This window comes from Canis aureus, chromosome 21 (assembly GCF_053574225.1).
Source record: "Canis aureus isolate CA01 chromosome 21, VMU_Caureus_v.1.0, whole genome shotgun sequence".
Classification (NCBI taxonomy): domain Eukaryota; kingdom Metazoa; phylum Chordata; class Mammalia; order Carnivora; family Canidae; genus Canis; species Canis aureus.
In genome coordinates this window covers 2,776,848-2,793,545 of record NC_135631.1, presented here as the reverse complement: position 1 = coordinate 2,793,545, position 16,698 = coordinate 2,776,848, and the positions used below count along the sequence as shown (strand labels likewise).

The window sequence follows — 16,698 nt, the reverse complement described above, 5'->3', positions numbered from 1 at the left end:
GGAAAGGTGGGTACCTGGGGGCCAGAGTCCATGTCTGCCAGGAAAGAAACTCCACACCCCCACTTCCTTTTGTTTAGAGTTCAGCCAATGTATTTCTGAATGCTGCAATAGAGAGGGTGCTGCGTTAGAAGGATGGGTAGGCAGAAGGCATTGGATGGGGTGGAAATTGCCTCTCTACTCAATAGTCATGTCTCCTTCTTCCTGGCTAACAGAGCCCCAGCTCTGCCCAGGTAATGGGTGGAGACCCCTGAATGTCATAACAAGTGTGCTGGAGCACTTGTTGGAATCCTTTGCCAGGGAGTGGTTTAAGAAGCATGCACCTGGGCACCAGGGTGGCTCAGTTGGTTAAGTGGCTGCCTTCAGCTCAGGTATGATCTTGAGGTCCTGGAATTGAGTCCCTGTGTGGGGCTCCTGGCTCAGCAAGGAGTCTGTTTCTCCCTCTGCCCTTCCCCCTGCTCATGCTCTCCCTTTTTTTTATGCTCTCTCTTTCTCTCTCTCTCCCTCATAAATGAATGAATGAATGAATGAATGAATAAATAAATAAATAAATCCAAAAGAAGCAGCAGCAGCAGCATGGGCCTGCTCAGGGATCCCTGGAAAAGGTTTTTCTCCCTGCAAGATGCCAAGGAGAGACCCCTGGCCCTATGACCCTCCCCTCCTACTCTGGAAATAGTCCTCCAAGGGTGGGCTTCTCAGAGCAACTGCAGCTGCCTAGTGATCAGGAGGGGAAACTGGATGCATGGAAGAGGTGGAGCTGAGAGATGAGAAGCATATGGGGCATTGGTGACACGAAGCTCTGTTAGTGGTGACCACTGACCTCCACAGCACTATCAAAAGGCTATTCCTTCTTTACAGGAGAAACAGGCAAATGCATCATTACGGAAGGGATGTGGACATATATATATGAAAACAGGGCTCTGGCATCCTCTGATTTGAGGGTGGTCCCAGCTCTGGCACTTTGGAGTCGTGGGATTTGAGTCAGGGTGTCTTCTGAAGCCTCAGTCCCTCACCTGTAAAGTGAAGATTACTAGAATACCTACCCCTTGGGGCTACTGTGGAGGAACGTGGGAGAAATTAGGTGAGGCATTTTGCACACAGTGGCTGGTACCTATAAGCACTCATTTGTTTATTCGTTTACTAGTTTATTCAAGAGTTATTGAGCATTTACTGTGAACTTGCATTAATCTAGGGCCTGAGCACAAAGCTGTGAACAAATAACGGGTGCTCAAGTAAGTTGGCTGTCCTATTATTATAAGAAGTGGGCTTTTCCTATTGTTTTGTAAGTCTTTGCCTACAGGGAGCTTCCTATACAGCAGTTAAAATCAGGGGAGATTGGGATCCCTGGGTGGCGCAGTGGTTTGGCGCCTGCCTTTGGCCCAGGGCGCGATCCTGGAGACCTGGGATCGAATCCCACATCGGGCTCCCGGTGCATGGAGCCTGCTTCTCCCTCTACCTGTGTCTCTGCCTTTCTCTCTCTCACTGTGTGCCTATCATAAATAAATAAAAGTTAAAAAAAAAAAAAGAAAAAAAAAAGAAAATCAGGGGAGATTTGGTGGAAGTGATTTCCCAGGACCTGGTAGTGTAGATACCTGTGGAGTGCGAGGGGCTGGGGGAGTCGGGAGGGCTCCCTGAGGAAGCAGTGCTTGGGAGATCTGAGCTGGGTCACCGGACAGCTGTTTGCAGAATGCAGGCTGGCATGGAGCTGTTCAAGGAACTGGGGATGCCTGTCCTCTCTGAGCTCACAGCCTCAGGGAAAGGACAGACAGGTAAACAGGTAGGTGGTTACCTTAGCGAGCTATCAGTATTGAGATGGGGAGGATGCAGGCATCCTAGACAAGGTGATATCTGAGCTTCACTTTGCTCATATGACAATTGGTCAACAAGGAAAAGGAGCAGCATTCCAGATATGAGGAACCACACATATGAAGACTAAAAGAATTGCAGGTTGCTGAATGTGACTAAAGCATAGTTCAAGTGGGGTAGTGTTGAGAGATGTACTGTGTCAGAGGCTTGGTTGCAAGTGACAGAACACTAAAATCAACCAGGCTCAAATAATCACGGGAATGTATTGACTCGGATGAGTCAAACTTCACAGGTTCAGTGGCTTCTGGTGACTTGATCGAGCAGCTCAACCATGTCACCGAGAGACCAGTTTTTTTCCATCTCTCTGTGGTGCCCTCCACAGTGTTAGCTTTCCTTGGTGATCAAAGATGGTAGCCAACACTCCTGGCTCAGCTTCCTGGCCTTTGTCCCATATTTGTAACATGCTATTGGGCTGCTGGTCCCCTTTTCTCAATCAATGATGGTGTCCAGGACTTCAGGAAAGGCTAACATTGGGGATCAACAGCACCATATGGACCCTGAAAAGAGAAAGTCAAAGGGCAAATGGATGTCAGCAGGTCAGATTTTTTTTCGTTTTTTAAGATTTTACTTATTTAAAATTTTTTTATTTATGATAGTTACAGAGAGAGAGAGAGAGAGAGAGAGAGAGGCAGAGACACAGGCAGAGGGAGAAGCAGGCTCCATGCACCAGGAGCCTGATGTGGGATTCGATCCCGGGTCTCCAGGATCGTGCCCTGGGCCAAAGGCAGGCACTAAACCGCTGCACCACCCAGGGATCCCCAGATTTTACTTATTAAATGAGAGACACAGAGAGGCAGAGACACAGGCAGAGGGAGAAGGAGGCTCCATCCAGAGAGCCCGATGTGGGACTCGATCCCGGAACTCTGGGATCAGGCCCTGATCTAAAGGCAGACAGCCAACCGCTGAGCCACACAGGCATCCCTTTAAGGTTTCTTTTTAAAAGGATCCCTGGGTGGCTCAGCAGTTTAGTGCCTGCTTTTGGCCTGGGGCACGATCCTGGGGTCCTGGGATCGAGTCCCACTTTGGGCTCCCGGCATGGAGCCTGCTTCTCCCTCCTCCTGTGTCTCTGCCTCTCTCTCTCTCTATGTCTATCATAAATAAATAAACAAACAAACAAATAAATAAATAAATAAATCTTAAAAAAAAATGTTTTCTTTTTAAGTAATCTCTATACCCAACATGGGACTTGAACCTATAACCCGGAGATCAAGAGTTGCATGCTCTACCGACTGAGCCAGCTAGGCTACCCCAGGAAGTCAGATTTTGAAGGACATACATCATGCTCAGGAGCTTGATTTTTTTTTTTAAGATTTTATTTACTTATTCATGAGAGACACAGAGAGAGAGGCAGAGGGAGAAGCAGGCTCCATGCAGGGAGCCCGATGTGGGACCCAATTCCAGGATTCCAGGATCACGCCCTGGGCCAAAGGCAGAGGCTCAACCACTGAGCCACCCAGGTGTTCCAGGAGCTTGAAGTTAAGCCAAGGGTAATGAGAAGCAGAAGACTGACTTGATCAGATTGGATTTGAGAAAGATCACCTTGGCTGCTGAATAAAGAGTAGAGGGATGCCTGGTGGATCAGTGGTTGAGAATCTGCCTTCGGCTCAGGGCGTGATCCTGGAGTCTAGGGATCTGATCCCACACATCCGGCTTCCTGCAGGGAGCCTGCTTCTCCCTCTGCCTATGTCTCTGCACCTCTCTCTGTATCTCTCATGAATAAATGAATACAATCTTTTAAAAAAATGAATAAAGAGTAGATCAGAAGGGAGCAGGAAAGGAGGCAGGGAGACCCGCTGGTGAGGCTGGTTCAGTGACGGAGTGGGCGGGGGAGGGGATTGCCAGAAATGGGAGCCTAATGGACTTGGAAGTGAAGCAGAGAGAAGTGTGCAGGGCAACTTCAGGGTTTCTACTTTGGGTAGGGGTGGGAGGGGGACAGGCAATGCAAATGAGTGGTCAAGAGGCTGAGATCTGTTTTGGACAAGATGAGGACAAGGTGCCTGAGATAACGGAGGGCAGATGTCCAAAGGCAGTTGGTTGGATATAGGGGTCTAGAGCCTGGAAGGGGGTCTGGGCTAGGGATGGAGGCTGGAGAGTCCATTGCCCAGGGCTTAAGGACGGGGACTGAGAATGAAGTATCAACAGTGAGGGTTAAGAAGCAGGTGGGAGGTGAGCCTGCAGGGAGCTCACATCCAGAGCAGGATGGCCTCTCTGTCCAGTCCTGCTCAGACACCGAGGGAGACCATACCCACCAAGTGTCCTTTAGGTTTAGAGATAAAAGCCACTGGTGACCTTGGCAAGGACAGTCTCTGCCGAGTGGCAGAGAGACTCGGCACTGCACTGGGCTGAGGAGTGAGTGGGAGGTGAAGACAAGGATAAAGGGTGTGAACAACTCTTTGAAGATGTCCAGCTTTCAGAGAGAGAAAGAGAGAGGGAGGGAGGGAAGGCAGCAGTAGCTTAACTGAAAGGGACAGCTGAAGGTGAACATGGGATGGAGGGGTGCGTGTGTGATTGTGTGCTGGATGTAGGTGGGGGGTGGGAGGTTTTAGGAACGAGGGACTCAAGTAAATTGATGTTCAGACCTAGGAGTGAGGGCGGACAGGTACATGGGGACCAAGGACCCAGGAGTGTGTGGAAGCACATTAGTGGAAAGGGGTACATGGGAGCCAGGGACCGAGTTGGCCTTGAAAAGAGAAGCTGTAGGTACGATTGGAAGGGAGCCAGAAAGAGCTGAATCTCTGGGTGTGGGGGTTCCTCCCAAGTGGCCTCAATTCTTTCTGGAAGTAGGAGGCAGGGTCATGCATGTGCTAAGAGTGGTGCAGCGGGTGGTGTGGTGGAGGAAGAGCATGAGGGCAAGCAGGGTGCTGGCTACCAGGTCAGGAGCCCTGTCGGAGCAGCGCTGCTTGCTGGAGCCAGCAGTCTCAAGGGAGGGGCTGGGCATAGGGCATGCAAATAGGTGGGTTGGGCCAGCATTTGCAGATGGGGCACCTGGGGCACCAGGTAGGGCTCAGCAGATGGTGAGCAGACCTGCTTGGCTGGATCAGAAACAAGTTAGAAGGCCCTTGGGTCCTGGGTTGGGAGAGAAGTTCCAACTTTGCCTGGAAGGCAACAGGGAACCATGAAAGGTTATTGAGCAGGAATGGGCCATGATACAAGGAGTATTTAAGAATCTGTATCCAGGGATGCCGGGGTGGCTCAGTGGTTGAGCGCCTGCCTTCAGCTCAGGGCATGATCCTGGAGTCGAGTCCTGGAATCCAGTCCCACGTCAAGCTCCCTGCATGGAGCCTGCCTCTGTCTCTGTGTTTCTCATGAATAAATAAAATCTTAAAAAAGAAAAAAAAAAGAATCTGTGTCTAGAGGTGTGCCTGGATGGCTCAGTTAGAAGAGCATGGGATGCCTGGGTGGCTCAGCTGTTGAGCGCCTGCCTTTGGCCCAGGGCACAATCCTGGAGTCCTGGGATCGAGTCCCACATTGGGCTTCCTGCATGGAGTCTGCCTCCCTGTCTCTCTCCTTCTCTTTCTCTCTCTCTCTCATGAATAATAAAATCTTAAAAAAAAAAAAAAAAGAACAAGAAATAAAGAAGAGCATGGGACTCTTGATCTTGGGGTTGTAGGTTCGAGCCTCCATGTTGGATGTAGAGATCACTTAAAAAAAAAAAATTGAGATGCCTGGGTGGCTCAGCGGGTGAGCATTTTCCTTCAGCTCAGGGCGTGATCCTGGGGTCTGGGATTGAATCCTGTATCAGGTTCCCCACATGGAGCCTGCTTCTCCCTCTGCCTGTGTCTCTGCCTCTCTCTCTCTGTGTGTCTCTCAAGAATAAATAAAATCTTAAAAAAATCTTGGGGCATATGGGTGGTTCAGTCAGTTAAGCATCCAACTCTTGATTTTGGCTCGGGTCATCATCTTGGGGTTGTGAGATGGAGCCCCATATCAGGCTCCACTCTGGGCATGGAGCCTGCTTAGGATTCTCTCCCCCCCCCCCGCAAAAAAAAAAATAAAAGTAAAATTAAAAAAAATATTTTTTAAGATTTTATTTATTTGAGAGAAAGAACACAGAGGGACTCCCCACTGAGCAGAGAGCTGAAACGTGGCTCCATCCCAGGACCTTGATATTCTGACCTGAGCCAAAGGCAGAAGCTTCACTGACTGAGCTACCCAGGGACTCTCTAAATTTAAAAATCTTAGGGCAGGGGGATCCCTGGGTGGCGCAGCGGTTTGGCGCCTGCCTTTGGCCCAGGGCGTGATCCTGGAGACCCGGGATCGAGTCCCACGTCGGGCTCCCGGTGCGTGGAGCCTGCTTCTCCCTCTGCCTGTGTCTCTGCCTCTCTCTCTGTGTGTGACTATCATAAATAAATAAAAATTAAAAAAAAATAAAAAAAAAAATCTTAGGGCAGCCCAGCGGCTCAGCGGTTTAGCGCCACCTTCAGCCAAGGGCGTGGTCCTGGGGACCGAGGATCGAGTCCCACATCAGGCTCCCTGCATGGAGCTTACTCCCCCCTCTGCCTGTGTCTCTGCCTCTGTGTGTGTGTGTGTGTCATTAATACATAAATAAAATCTTTCAAAAAATAAAAATCTTAAAAAAATATCTGTATCTAGCTGTGCGCGCATAATAAATTAAATCAGACTCAAAGAAGGAATCTGGAGTGGTTGGTGGACGAGTCTGGAGGGAGGATGTCAGGTGGCAAAGGTGACAGGGGAAGAGTCTCTGGCTCTAGAGGTCAGACCCAGGGCCCTAGGGGGCAATGACCTCAGGCAGTCCACGGAGCAGGGGCTGCTTCACAGAGCAGAGAGGGGACCTCCAGTCCCGTGGGAGGTGCTCGAGAGAACCCTTGCTTTGGAGGGAAACCAGCATCAATGGAGGCCCTAGTTACAGTCCCTGTGAGATGATGTTGGATCCTCCCAATAATCAGACGTCAGAATTATTGGCCTCTTACAGAGAGGGACTGGCTGAGGCTCAGAGAGGCCAAGTATCTCCCCTCAGGCCACACAGCGGCGAGAGCAGAGCCGGAGCTCACTGCGCATCGGAGCTCTCCGCTCTCTCTGACTTTGTGCTGGGAGGTTCTGGGTGGCTCCAGGCCAAGGAGGCTTGCTGGAGATTGGGTCTAAAGCTCTGGAACTCCAGAAAGCCCAGGGGTGGGTAGCGGGTGGCAGCCTTGATCCCATTACCCCAGAAGAACGGGTTCCTCAGGGTTCAGGCTCAGCCTCCCTGGGTGGACACTTGTGGCCAGTGTGAGGTGGGACCCCACCCCCAGCCGCTCCCCACCCCGCGCCCCGTCCACACTGTTGCCGCCAGAGGGCGCCCGCTGTTGCCCAGGTGAGGGCGAGGGGGGGCCCCCTTCCGGGCCTCGGGAGCGACGGAGCAGGCTCCTGGGTCTGGAAGCTGCGCCTGGAGGGTCCAGGGAGCCCGTGTTGCCTTCTCAAGTCTCTCAATGAAGGGCTTGCTGACCCTTCCTGCTCAGGTCCTGCTTTCCTGGGGGGTCCGATTTCCTCGGCGTCGCTGTGAGGAAGCCCGGGGCCCCCGGGTGAGCTGCCGGCGTCTGCTGCGCCCTGCCCCAGCTCACAGACGCGCCGCCTCGCCTCCCGCCTCGCCTCCCGCGGCTCCCTCCTCTCGCCGCCCGCAGGGCAGAGGCGGTGCCAAGCACCAGACTGCACCTCTGTCACCTTCTCAGCTCTTCACCACCCGGGTGGGGTGTGGGCCAGTGCAGGGAACTCAGAACTGGGACCCCCCCCCCCCCCCCCCGCAGCCTTCCAGTGAGCCCCTGGGGCCAGGGCACTGGATTCCTGTCTGGGCAGGATGGAGGGGTGGGGGCCCTGGAGGGAGCTCCCTGGGCTCCTTCCACACGGTAAGGGCATCTTTTCCACCTCCCCCACTGCATCTCCCCCCAGGCCTCCAGGCCAGGGGAGCACCTCCCCCCAGCTCCCCAGCTGCTCAGCCAGGTTGCGGGCTTAGACTCTGCCAGCCTCCCTCCCTCACCCCAGGGCCCGCCCGCCTGCCTTCCTCCTTCCCCGAGCTTCGCCCCTTGGCCGTGGCCACCGAGGGCCTGGCCAGGGTCCCAGGCACCACACCGCAGCGGCCAGCCTCGCTGGGCCAGGGCTCGGGACAGTCCCAGTCTGTCTGGCAGGGCTGCGGGTTCAGGATTGGCTGGAGCTGCCCCCGCCTTTGGGAGGAGGGAGATGCGAGGGGAGGCCGGTAGCTCTCTCAAGGTCACCCTTCTTTTTCCTCCCAGCATCCCTGTTTAACCTTTGTCCCCTCTGCCTCCCATTGAGGAGGAGAGAGGCCAGATGCCCAGCAGACAGAGGGGACAGAGGAGTCTAGGGAAGAGGAAGCTTTTGGGGGGCTCCCGGCATTTACTCACTCAGCAAATATTGAGTGCCTGCTGTATGCCGGGCACTGAGAATACGGTGGACACAGTCCCTGCCCACAGCCCAGCAGGGAGACAGACAGGAAATAAACGATCACACAAATAATGTAAACTTGTGTTCCTAAGCTGTGTGGCAGAAGCACCAAGCTGGGATTCAGTCTGGCTTCTCCCGGGATCTCAGGAGTGACGACTCTTATCTGGCCTAGGAGAAGAGGCAGGCTTCAGACAGGCAGATGTCTTTTCTGAGGCCCGTGGGTGGGGTGGGGTGGGGTGGGGTGGGGGGGCCAGGGCCCAGCAAAGCTTCGGTTTTCTCAACCGGGAAATGCAGAAAATAAAGGTGCCCTGATCACAGGGTTGCTGCATGGCACTGGGCTGCATCCTGGCCCCCGGTCCTCAAAAGGAAGGGCCTCTCAGCCTCCCTGAGGAAGGGCGAGTGGGAGCTCAGCAGTGAAGATGGCGGGGAGGTGATTCCCAGAGCCCAGAGGCTCTCACAAAGCTCAGAGGTGGCCTGGGGAGTTCAGGGACCCCAGTCCTAGTGCCGTGCTACGGAGCTTTGCAGGCCCCACCATTCTAAGCCTGGAGGAGAGGAGGGGCTGCTCCCTGGGCTGCCTCTCTGTCCCTCCCCTCCCACACCCCCATGTTCCTGGCCACGTGGCACCTCTGCGCCCTGGGCCTGGGGAAGGGTGTGTGATTCCCGACCTGGAGGCAGGGGGCAGGGGGAAGTGGGTGGGATTTGGGGTTCTACCGAGATCAGGTCCTGTGGAGCAAGGCTCTACCCCGCCCCACCGCCCCCGGGGCGGCAGGGAGGGGGTGCTGTCTCTTTAAGAGCCTTCAGGCTGCTGGGAGCAGATGGCCAGGCCGGCCAGGGCCCCTTGTCCTTTGTGTGGCTTTGCACAAAAGAGGGGGCCAGCTGGGGAGGGGGCAGAGGCAGCAGGTGGGAGGGTGGGGCCTGGCCCCTCCCCCTCCTAACCCTGCACCATTGCCCCTTGGGGAGGGGGTTGCTCACTAGGAATACGCCTCCTTCCGCGACACTTTGGTCCTCATAGTTGCCCCCAAACTCCTCGGATACCCCTCCCTTGTCATGTCCCATCTCCTAGGAAGAAGCATCATCACACCAGGGGCCAGAGGATGCCCCCCCCCAACTCCAAGGAATAAACCTCCCCTCCTTGCTCCTACCTTCAGAGCAGAATCTTTCTCTGGCTACGAGCTCCAGGCTCCAGGGAGCAGAAATAGATTGTTATAGGGCTGGGGGTGGGGGGCAGAGAAGGAGGGCTTGAGAAGGACGGACTCCAGTGGCTGGGGGTACCTGGGGTAGCCCTAGAGGAAGGAGCCACAAATAAGTATGATGCTGAGGCCTAGGGGTGAGGGTCAGGGCCCTGTACCTGAGGTATTAGGACAGAAAGAAGGCAAAGGTGGTGGTGGGGGGGCGGCAAAAGAGGGCCTGCCTGACTGGGGGCGCCGCGTGGGCAAGGTGGAAGAAGACTCCATCATATGAGAGGGCTGTGCACAGTGATGGCTGCCTGCCAGCCAGGAGGGGATTGGATGTGCTGGGCACCACGAGGTGGCACCTTGCCACTCAGGAGGGGTCAGGCCGGGAGACTCTCTTTTCATCTCCAGGCCGACCCCTTAGGTCAGACCTGCCCTGGGCCCATTTATTTTCCTCCTTTGTCCAGAGCTCCCCACCCTGGGGCTTGGTGCCCAATCCATGATTTAAGAGAAGGAAAAAGGCTCCATAGGTCTGGCCCGAGGTGTGGCGGGCAACGTGGCCGCGGGCTGGGTGGCCCCATGTGGCCCGACAGCACCGCAGCCGGGTGGGGTCGTGGCCGGCTTGCCCGGCCGCCCACAGGAGCCCACAGGAGCCCCCAGGAGCCCCCAGGACCAGGCGGGCCCCAGCCGGGTCGTGGCCCGACCGCAGGACCCCGGCCGGCTGGCCGCAGGCAGCGGGTGGGGGCGGGGATCCCTGGCTGGGTCCCGGGTTGCTTCTAAATTTAGGAATCTGATTACAGAGCGGCCGAGGAAGGGAAGGGAGAGGAGGGTGCGAGCGCAGGCTCGGCTCGGTCTGGGCACAGCGGGGTGTGCCCGGGCGGAGGTGTGTCTAGGAATCTGGGGCTCGGGTGGGAGGGGCGGCAGGCGGGGGCTCCGGCCTGTGTGCGCCGCAGCACGTGCCCTGGGCGGCGGGGACCGGCACGGGCGCAGCTCGCAGGCTCAGAGCCGCCGCCGCCGGGGTGTGCGCTGGCTCTTTGTGTGCCTGGCAGGGTGGCTGGGTCTGGCTTTGAAAGTCTCTGCCCACCCCCTCCCCCATCTCCGTCTGTGCCGCTCTACCCGCTTCCCGGTCTGTCACTCTGCCCGCGCCCGTCCTGGGGGAGGGGGATGCTGCTCCCAGCTGGGGTGACAGTGAACCCAGGGGGGAGGAGACCCGGCTCCTCCCACTCCCTCCCAGCGGCCCAGACCTTCCTCTACGCCTCCCACTCCCCAACCCTCAGCCCCTTATGCCACTGCTTTGGGGGTGCATGCTGCAGCAAAGGGAGTTGAGGTGACCCCTGGAAGCCCACAGATGGACCAGAAGCCAGGCTTGGGCCCAGTAGCTCTTGGAGGAATTCATCCCTTGCCTGTCCGGCCTCCCATCCGCTCCGGCCCCCAAGGGCGCAAGAGGGAGGGGGTCCCCCTTGCGGAAGGGGGGGCGGGGAGTTCCTTGGCAGGAAGGGAAATGGAAGGAAAAGCTGGGCTCCACCCGGGCGGGCGGGCAGGCGGCCCCAGGGCCCCCGGGGCAGGCGGCGGTAACCCGAGCCCACTGGTGTGCGGGGCTGGGGGGCGCGTGGGTGGAGCTGACCCCAGGGTCCTCCTGGGGGGCCTCAGGGGTCTCCCGGGGGCAAGTCAGGGAGCTCCCGGGGGCCCGCCGAGGGACGCGCTCTCCGCCCGGGCCCTGACCCCACCCCCTGGAGGTCTAGCCCCGGCCCCAGGCCCCGCCCCCCGGGCCCTCCCTCCCACCCCAGGGCCAGATGTTCAGCTGGCGGAGGCATCGGCTGGGGGAGGGGTGCTGAGGCCGCAGCCGGCACTACTTCCCTGCCAGCAGCTTCATTGTGTGCGCGAGGAGCGAGCGGCGGCGGAGAGCGGGCGGGCGAGCAGCAGCCCGAGCGCGGCGGGGAGAGCGAGCGCGCCGGGGAGGGTGCGAGGCGGCGCCCGCGGCTGCGCTCCGCCCGCCTCCCGGCAACTCTGCTCGGCGCGCCGCGCCGTGCGCGCCGTCCCGCCGCCGCCGCCGCCGCCACCGCTACCGCCGGGGCCCCGCCGCCTGCCGTCGCAGGCAGGGGTCCGGTCGGGACAGGGGTCCCCGCCCGGGGACCGGGGCATCCCGGTGCAACCGAGGGGTGTGCAGCCCGCGGGGGGCGCCACTTGCGCCGCAGCGCCCGCTCTCTCAACTGCGTGGGCCGGGAGGGTGGTGGGGCTCCGGGGCGCCCCGAAGGCAGGGTGCCCCGACCGCTCCGGGGAGCCCCAATCCCGTGGAGCGCTCGGAGCGAGCGCGCCCCAGCCGCACCGGACCTTGCGCTCGTCCCCCGCGTACCCCACTTCTGCACAAACTTTTCTGACGCTCTCGCCCGTGGGGGTCGCGGAGAGCACTGAGCCGTCCGCAGGGTTCCCGCCCCGCGGGACCCCGGCCACGCTGACCTCCTGCCTCTCGTAGCCTCAGTGGCGACCTCTCCAGGCCGGGCCGGGCACGGCACTCGAGGCGAGCGCGGCAAGCACCGCGGCTCCCCGAAGGCTCCCGCGCCCCCCGGGGCAGCTGGGCGGGGTAATGCCCTCGGTGATGGAGAAGCCGAGCGCGGGCTCCGGGATCCTGTCCCGCAGCCGGGCCAAGACGGCGCCCAACGGTGGACAGCCCCACTCGGAGGATGACAGCAGCGAGGAGGAGCACTCGCACGGTGAGCCCGGCGGCCTAGGGTTAAAGGTGCACCGGCCGCCAGTGGGGCGGGGGTAAGAGTTGCGGACCGCGGGCCTTTTGGACTTGGTGGTTCCTGCCTCCTAGGACCGGAGCCTCCGGCTTGCTTCTTCCCCGGGCCTGGGGGCTGCCGACACAGGGAGTCTGGAGGTTGGGCCCCTGGCTGCGGAGGAGACGGTCCTACCCACCCCCGCCCTGCCCTGCGCCGCCCTGCCCTGCCCTGCGTCTCGGAGGGACTCGGGCGGCCCTCTTTTCCACAGTTGGGGCCCCACATACCTTGCCACCTTGCAGGGGACTGAGGTCTGGCTGGGGTAGGGGCTGGAGAGACACTTACACACGGAGCTGTGAGGCTCATGTGGTGGGGAGGAGCCTTGGATTCCCTGCAGGGCTATGGTCCAGGTCTAGGGGCAGCAACCCTCCCCCCCCCCCAAGCCAGAACAAAGGGCTCTGCTTGGCCTGGGCTTTAAACTGGCCCCGTTGTCCTCACCACCACCCTGCCCGCCCCCCCCCCCCCCCCCATGGGCCATGACTAGGCAGGGTCTCTCATCTTCCAGTTTCTTCTGTGGCTGAGGGTAACTGAGAGGGGAGATCAGGGAAAAGTGAGCTTTCTGGGAAGGTGAGGGCCCCGGGTGTTCAGGAAGGAGAACCCCAGGCCAGGCACCTCCCCCCCCCCCAACCACCACATCTTCCTGTCCTCCCTCCCTCCGTCCCTGGAGTCCTGACTGCCTCCCCTGGCTCCACAGACAGCATGATCCGCGTTGGAACCAATTACCAGGCCGTAATTCCGGAGTGCAAGCCTGGTGAGTGGCAGGACAGGCTGCAAAGGGAGGGGAGTGGAGGGCCCATGGCTTGGCCCCGAGCCCCACCTGGGGGAGCCTTTGGCTGGCACCCACTAGAAGGACAAGCCAGCGAGCAGGCAGGCGGGGGTGGGTGGCCCATGGCATGGTTAGTTTTCCTGCTCTGCCTTCCTGTCTGGGACTCTGCCCCTCCTTCCCTCCTGGGCCTCACCTCACAGGCCCCACTTCTCTGCCACCCTCTGGCCATGGGTCCAGGCTGGTGCCACCAGGTTGATCTGAATGTCTTCCCCTTCCTGCTCCTGTCTTTCAGAGAGCCCTGCACGCTACAGTAACAAGGAGCTGAAGGGGATGCTGGTGTGGTCACCCAACCACTGTGTGTCTGATGCCAAGCGTGAGTGGGGCAGGATCCCGGTTCACTCACAGCCCTGGGAGCTGGGGGTTGGGGTTCATGCCAGTTGGTGACCATCTCTTCTCAGAAGTGGGCAGAGGCTGAGGGGTACAAGGTCAGCCCCTGCCCTGGGGCTCAGGTTCAGGCTTAGCCTCCGAGGGGCCTACCTCTGTCTGGGCAGGCTTGGGTCAGGGAGTTGTAACCCCTTCTCCATACCGGATCCCTCCCATCCCTACAGTTGACAAGTACATTGCGATGGCCAAGGAGAAGCATGGCTACAACATTGAGCAGGTGAGCCTTGGCCCCGCATCTATTTTGGGGGGGTGCAGGTCAGTGCTGGGGCAGCTGAACCCGAGTTCTTTCCTCTTCTGGGCCAGGCACTGGGCATGCTCTTGTGGCATAAGCACGATGTGGAGAAGTCACTGGCCGACTTGGCCAACTTCACCCCATTCCCAGATGAGTGGACCGTGGAGGACAAGGTGCTGTTTGAACAGGCCTTTGGCTTCCATGGCAAATGCTTCCAGCGGATCCAGCAGATGGTAAAGCCCCTTCCTTACCCCTGCCAACGTTCCTTAGCTCCTCCCGTTGTGATGTGCCTGCCCCGGGGCACTGGGTCTTGGGGGGGCCCCAGCCTCTGGCCTTGCCCTTTCAGCTGCCTGACAAGCTGATCCCCAGCTTGGTGAAGTATTACTACTCATGGAAGAAGACCCGCAGTCGGACCAGTGTGATGGACAGACAGGCTCGGCGACTGGGGGGCCGGAAGGACAAAGAAGACAGGTGGGGGGGCCCAGGGTGTCCAGGGGCAGGGCAGACTGAGCTCTGGGGGCCCTGGCCTCTGCGTCACGCCCTTCCTGGTGCCTGTGTCCACAGTGATGAGCTAGAAGAGGGCCGAGGAGCTGTGAGTGAGGGAGAGCCAGATGCTGGAGACCCCAAGAGAGAGGTGAGGTCTGGCTCTGCCTCCCCGCCTGCCTTGTCCCTGGGCTCCATACCACCCACTCCTCTCCTTTCCCTGGCAGCCTCTGCCCTCTCGGCCCCTGAATACCCGCCCAGGCCCCGGGAAAAAGGAGGCCCAGGGTTCTCAGTACCGCCACCATCCGCTGCGAACCCGGCGTCGCCCACCCAAGGGCATGTACCTGAGCCCCGAGGGCCTCACGGCTGTGTCAGGAAGCCCAGACCTCGCCAACCTCACGCTTCGAGGCCTTGATTCCCAGCTTATCTCCCTGAAGCGCCAGGTGGGGCCTGAGAAAAGAAAGGGCCATGTGGGGGTGGGGGGACAATGGGCAGCTGGGAGCTACGTTTTGGGGACGGTTGAGGTGTTAAGGGGAGAGGATGTTGCAGGCGCTAGGACTGCCTCTGCCCTATCCTTGAGGCTTCTGGGTAACTTGGTCTTCTTTGCTGGGCCCTTTAAGGAAACTGGTCTGATCTGTGATGAGAGGGGGAGAAGCCCGTTGTGAGGTGGGAGCTAGCTGGATGGTGGGTGGCCACGAGCTGTGTTGGGAAGTAGAGCCCTGATGAGAGTTGGTATTGGTGGCTGCTCTGGCAGGAGAGTTTGATGTGTCATTGCTTGGCCTTTGCAGGTGCAAAGCATGAAGCAGACCAACAGCAGCCTCCGCCAAGCGCTGGAGGGTGGCATCGATCCATTGCGCCCTCCTGAGGTAAGGTGACTTAAGGTATGGGTGCGGGAGGGGCACCCCCTCCCACAGTGGAGCGGAAAGGGCAGTTCTGCTCAGAGGGCAGGGCCTCCCGTTTCCGTACTTTTGAGTCTAAAGGATGAATTAACTGCTGTCCAGGCCAACACCAAGTTCAACTCCCGCTGGACCACGGATGAGCAGCTTTTGGCTGTCCAAGGTGGGTTGGACTGGGGAGCATGGAGAGCCTCTGGTAGCTTTTCCCACCTTCCAAGGAGCTTGGGCGGAGGGGAAGGAAATGGTTTTCTAAGGGGTATTCACACCTCGCTGCCCTTTTGACCCTTGCAGCCATCCGTAGGTATGGCAAAGACTTTGGGGCTATCGCAGAGGTGATTGGGAACAAAACTCTGACCCAAGTGAAGACCTTCTTTGTGAGCTACCGGCGCCGCTTCAATCTGGAGGAGGTGCTGCAGGAGTGGGAGGCTGAGCAGGATGGGGCCCCAGGAGCCCCAGTCCCCATGGAGGAGTCTAGGAGAGGGGCCTCCTTGCCAGCCTCGGCCCTAGAGGAAGATGATGAGGTGAGAAGGGGTGAGGGGAAGCCTTTTGGGGGAAGTGGGGAGAGGACCACCTCCATCCTGAGATGGGGGTGAGGGTGTGAGTCTGGTTTCCCTTTTCTCAGGTGCAGATCACCTCCGTCTCGACCTCTGTGCCCCGATCGCTACCCCCCGTGCCTGCCCCCCCTCCACCTCCCACCTCCCTGTCCCAGCCGCCCCCACTGCTGAGGCCACCTTTGCCTACTGCTCCCACCCTGCTCCGCCAGCCACCCCCGCTCCAGCAGGGTCGTTTCCTCCAGCCCCGGCTGGCCCCCAACCAGCCCCCCCCACCTCTCATCCGCCCTGCTCTGGCTGCCTCCCGCCACAGTGCCCGCCCCGGCCCACAGCCTCCACCCACCCTGATTGGAGCCCCTCTGGAGCCTCCAGCACCCTCACTGTGAGCCCTGAGGCCCTCCACCCACCAAGCTCCAGAACCCTGTTGCTGGCTTCACTAAGGACAGAAGGGACTACAGAGCTTTTGGCCAGGCCTTTTCAAAGATCCAGAGCTGCCAGTGGGCACAGTCTGGACCTGTGGGCTCTGCACAAATTTCTGGCAGCTGAGCCTCTCTGCCCCCACCTGGCCAGGAGCTGGGGCTCAGGAGCCTTCAGAGCTGACCTGAGGGTACTTTCTCTTCCTGGCTGGGGCTGGAATGGCTGCCTCCTAGTCTGCTGGGGCTTGGCCTTTGGGCCTGGCCCTTTGTGTAGAGGGGGTAGTGACCTTAGCTTGGGGCATGGGGGAGAGGACAGCCTTGGCTGCTCTCTTTCTTTTAGCAATAAGTTGGGAGGAGGTGGGGAGGGGGCTGGAGGGGGGAGGTGGGCACAGGTTCCTTTGGGGCCCAAGTGTGGCAGAACTGGATGGGCAGCTCTCCTGTCTTCTGGAGCCTGCTGAGAAGTGCTGAGGAGCTCTGAGGGTGCCCACTATACCCACAGCCCAAACGCTTAGAGAAAGGAGGGCTGGGAACATATGCAGACATGGGTTTATTTTTCAATGTTTTTAAAAAATAAAATCTTCCACGCTCACGGAGTGCTCTCTCTTTTGGTGTTGAGGGCCCTGGGCTTTGCTTCCTGTCTGCCCTGAGGATGGGAGGGAGCAGCCACCCAGCACCGGCCTCCCCCAGGCCCCAGACTGGAATCCA

The 16,698-nt window shown here is 59.0% G+C and overlaps 1 protein-coding gene across 3 annotated transcripts; it reads left to right on the top strand.

Annotated features, from left to right (window-relative positions):
• Positions 1–11,498: 11,498 nt before the first annotated feature.
• On the top strand, positions 11,499–16,582 carry RCOR2 (REST corepressor 2). 3 transcript variants are annotated; one of them, XM_077862143.1, is made up of 13 exons: positions 11,504–12,139; positions 12,244–12,306; positions 12,900–12,956; positions 13,264–13,344; positions 13,580–13,632; positions 13,719–13,880; positions 13,994–14,118; positions 14,212–14,281; positions 14,358–14,573; positions 14,919–14,996; positions 15,132–15,189; positions 15,318–15,547; positions 15,649–16,096. In XM_077862143.1, the coding sequence occupies exons 1-13, from the start codon at positions 12,013–12,015 to the stop codon at positions 15,961–15,963; spliced, it is 1,635 nt and encodes a 544-aa protein (XP_077718269.1). In that variant the 5' UTR covers positions 11,504–12,012; the 3' UTR covers positions 15,964–16,096. The 3 variants fall into 3 exon arrangements, with proteins under 3 accessions (XP_077718271.1, XP_077718269.1, XP_077718270.1); XM_077862144.1 differs by lacking the exon at positions 12,244–12,306 and having other exon boundaries at positions 11,507–12,139; XM_077862145.1 differs by lacking the exons at positions 12,244–12,306; positions 15,318–15,547 and having other exon boundaries at positions 11,499–12,139; positions 15,649–16,582.
• Positions 16,583–16,698: the final 116 nt, after the last annotated feature.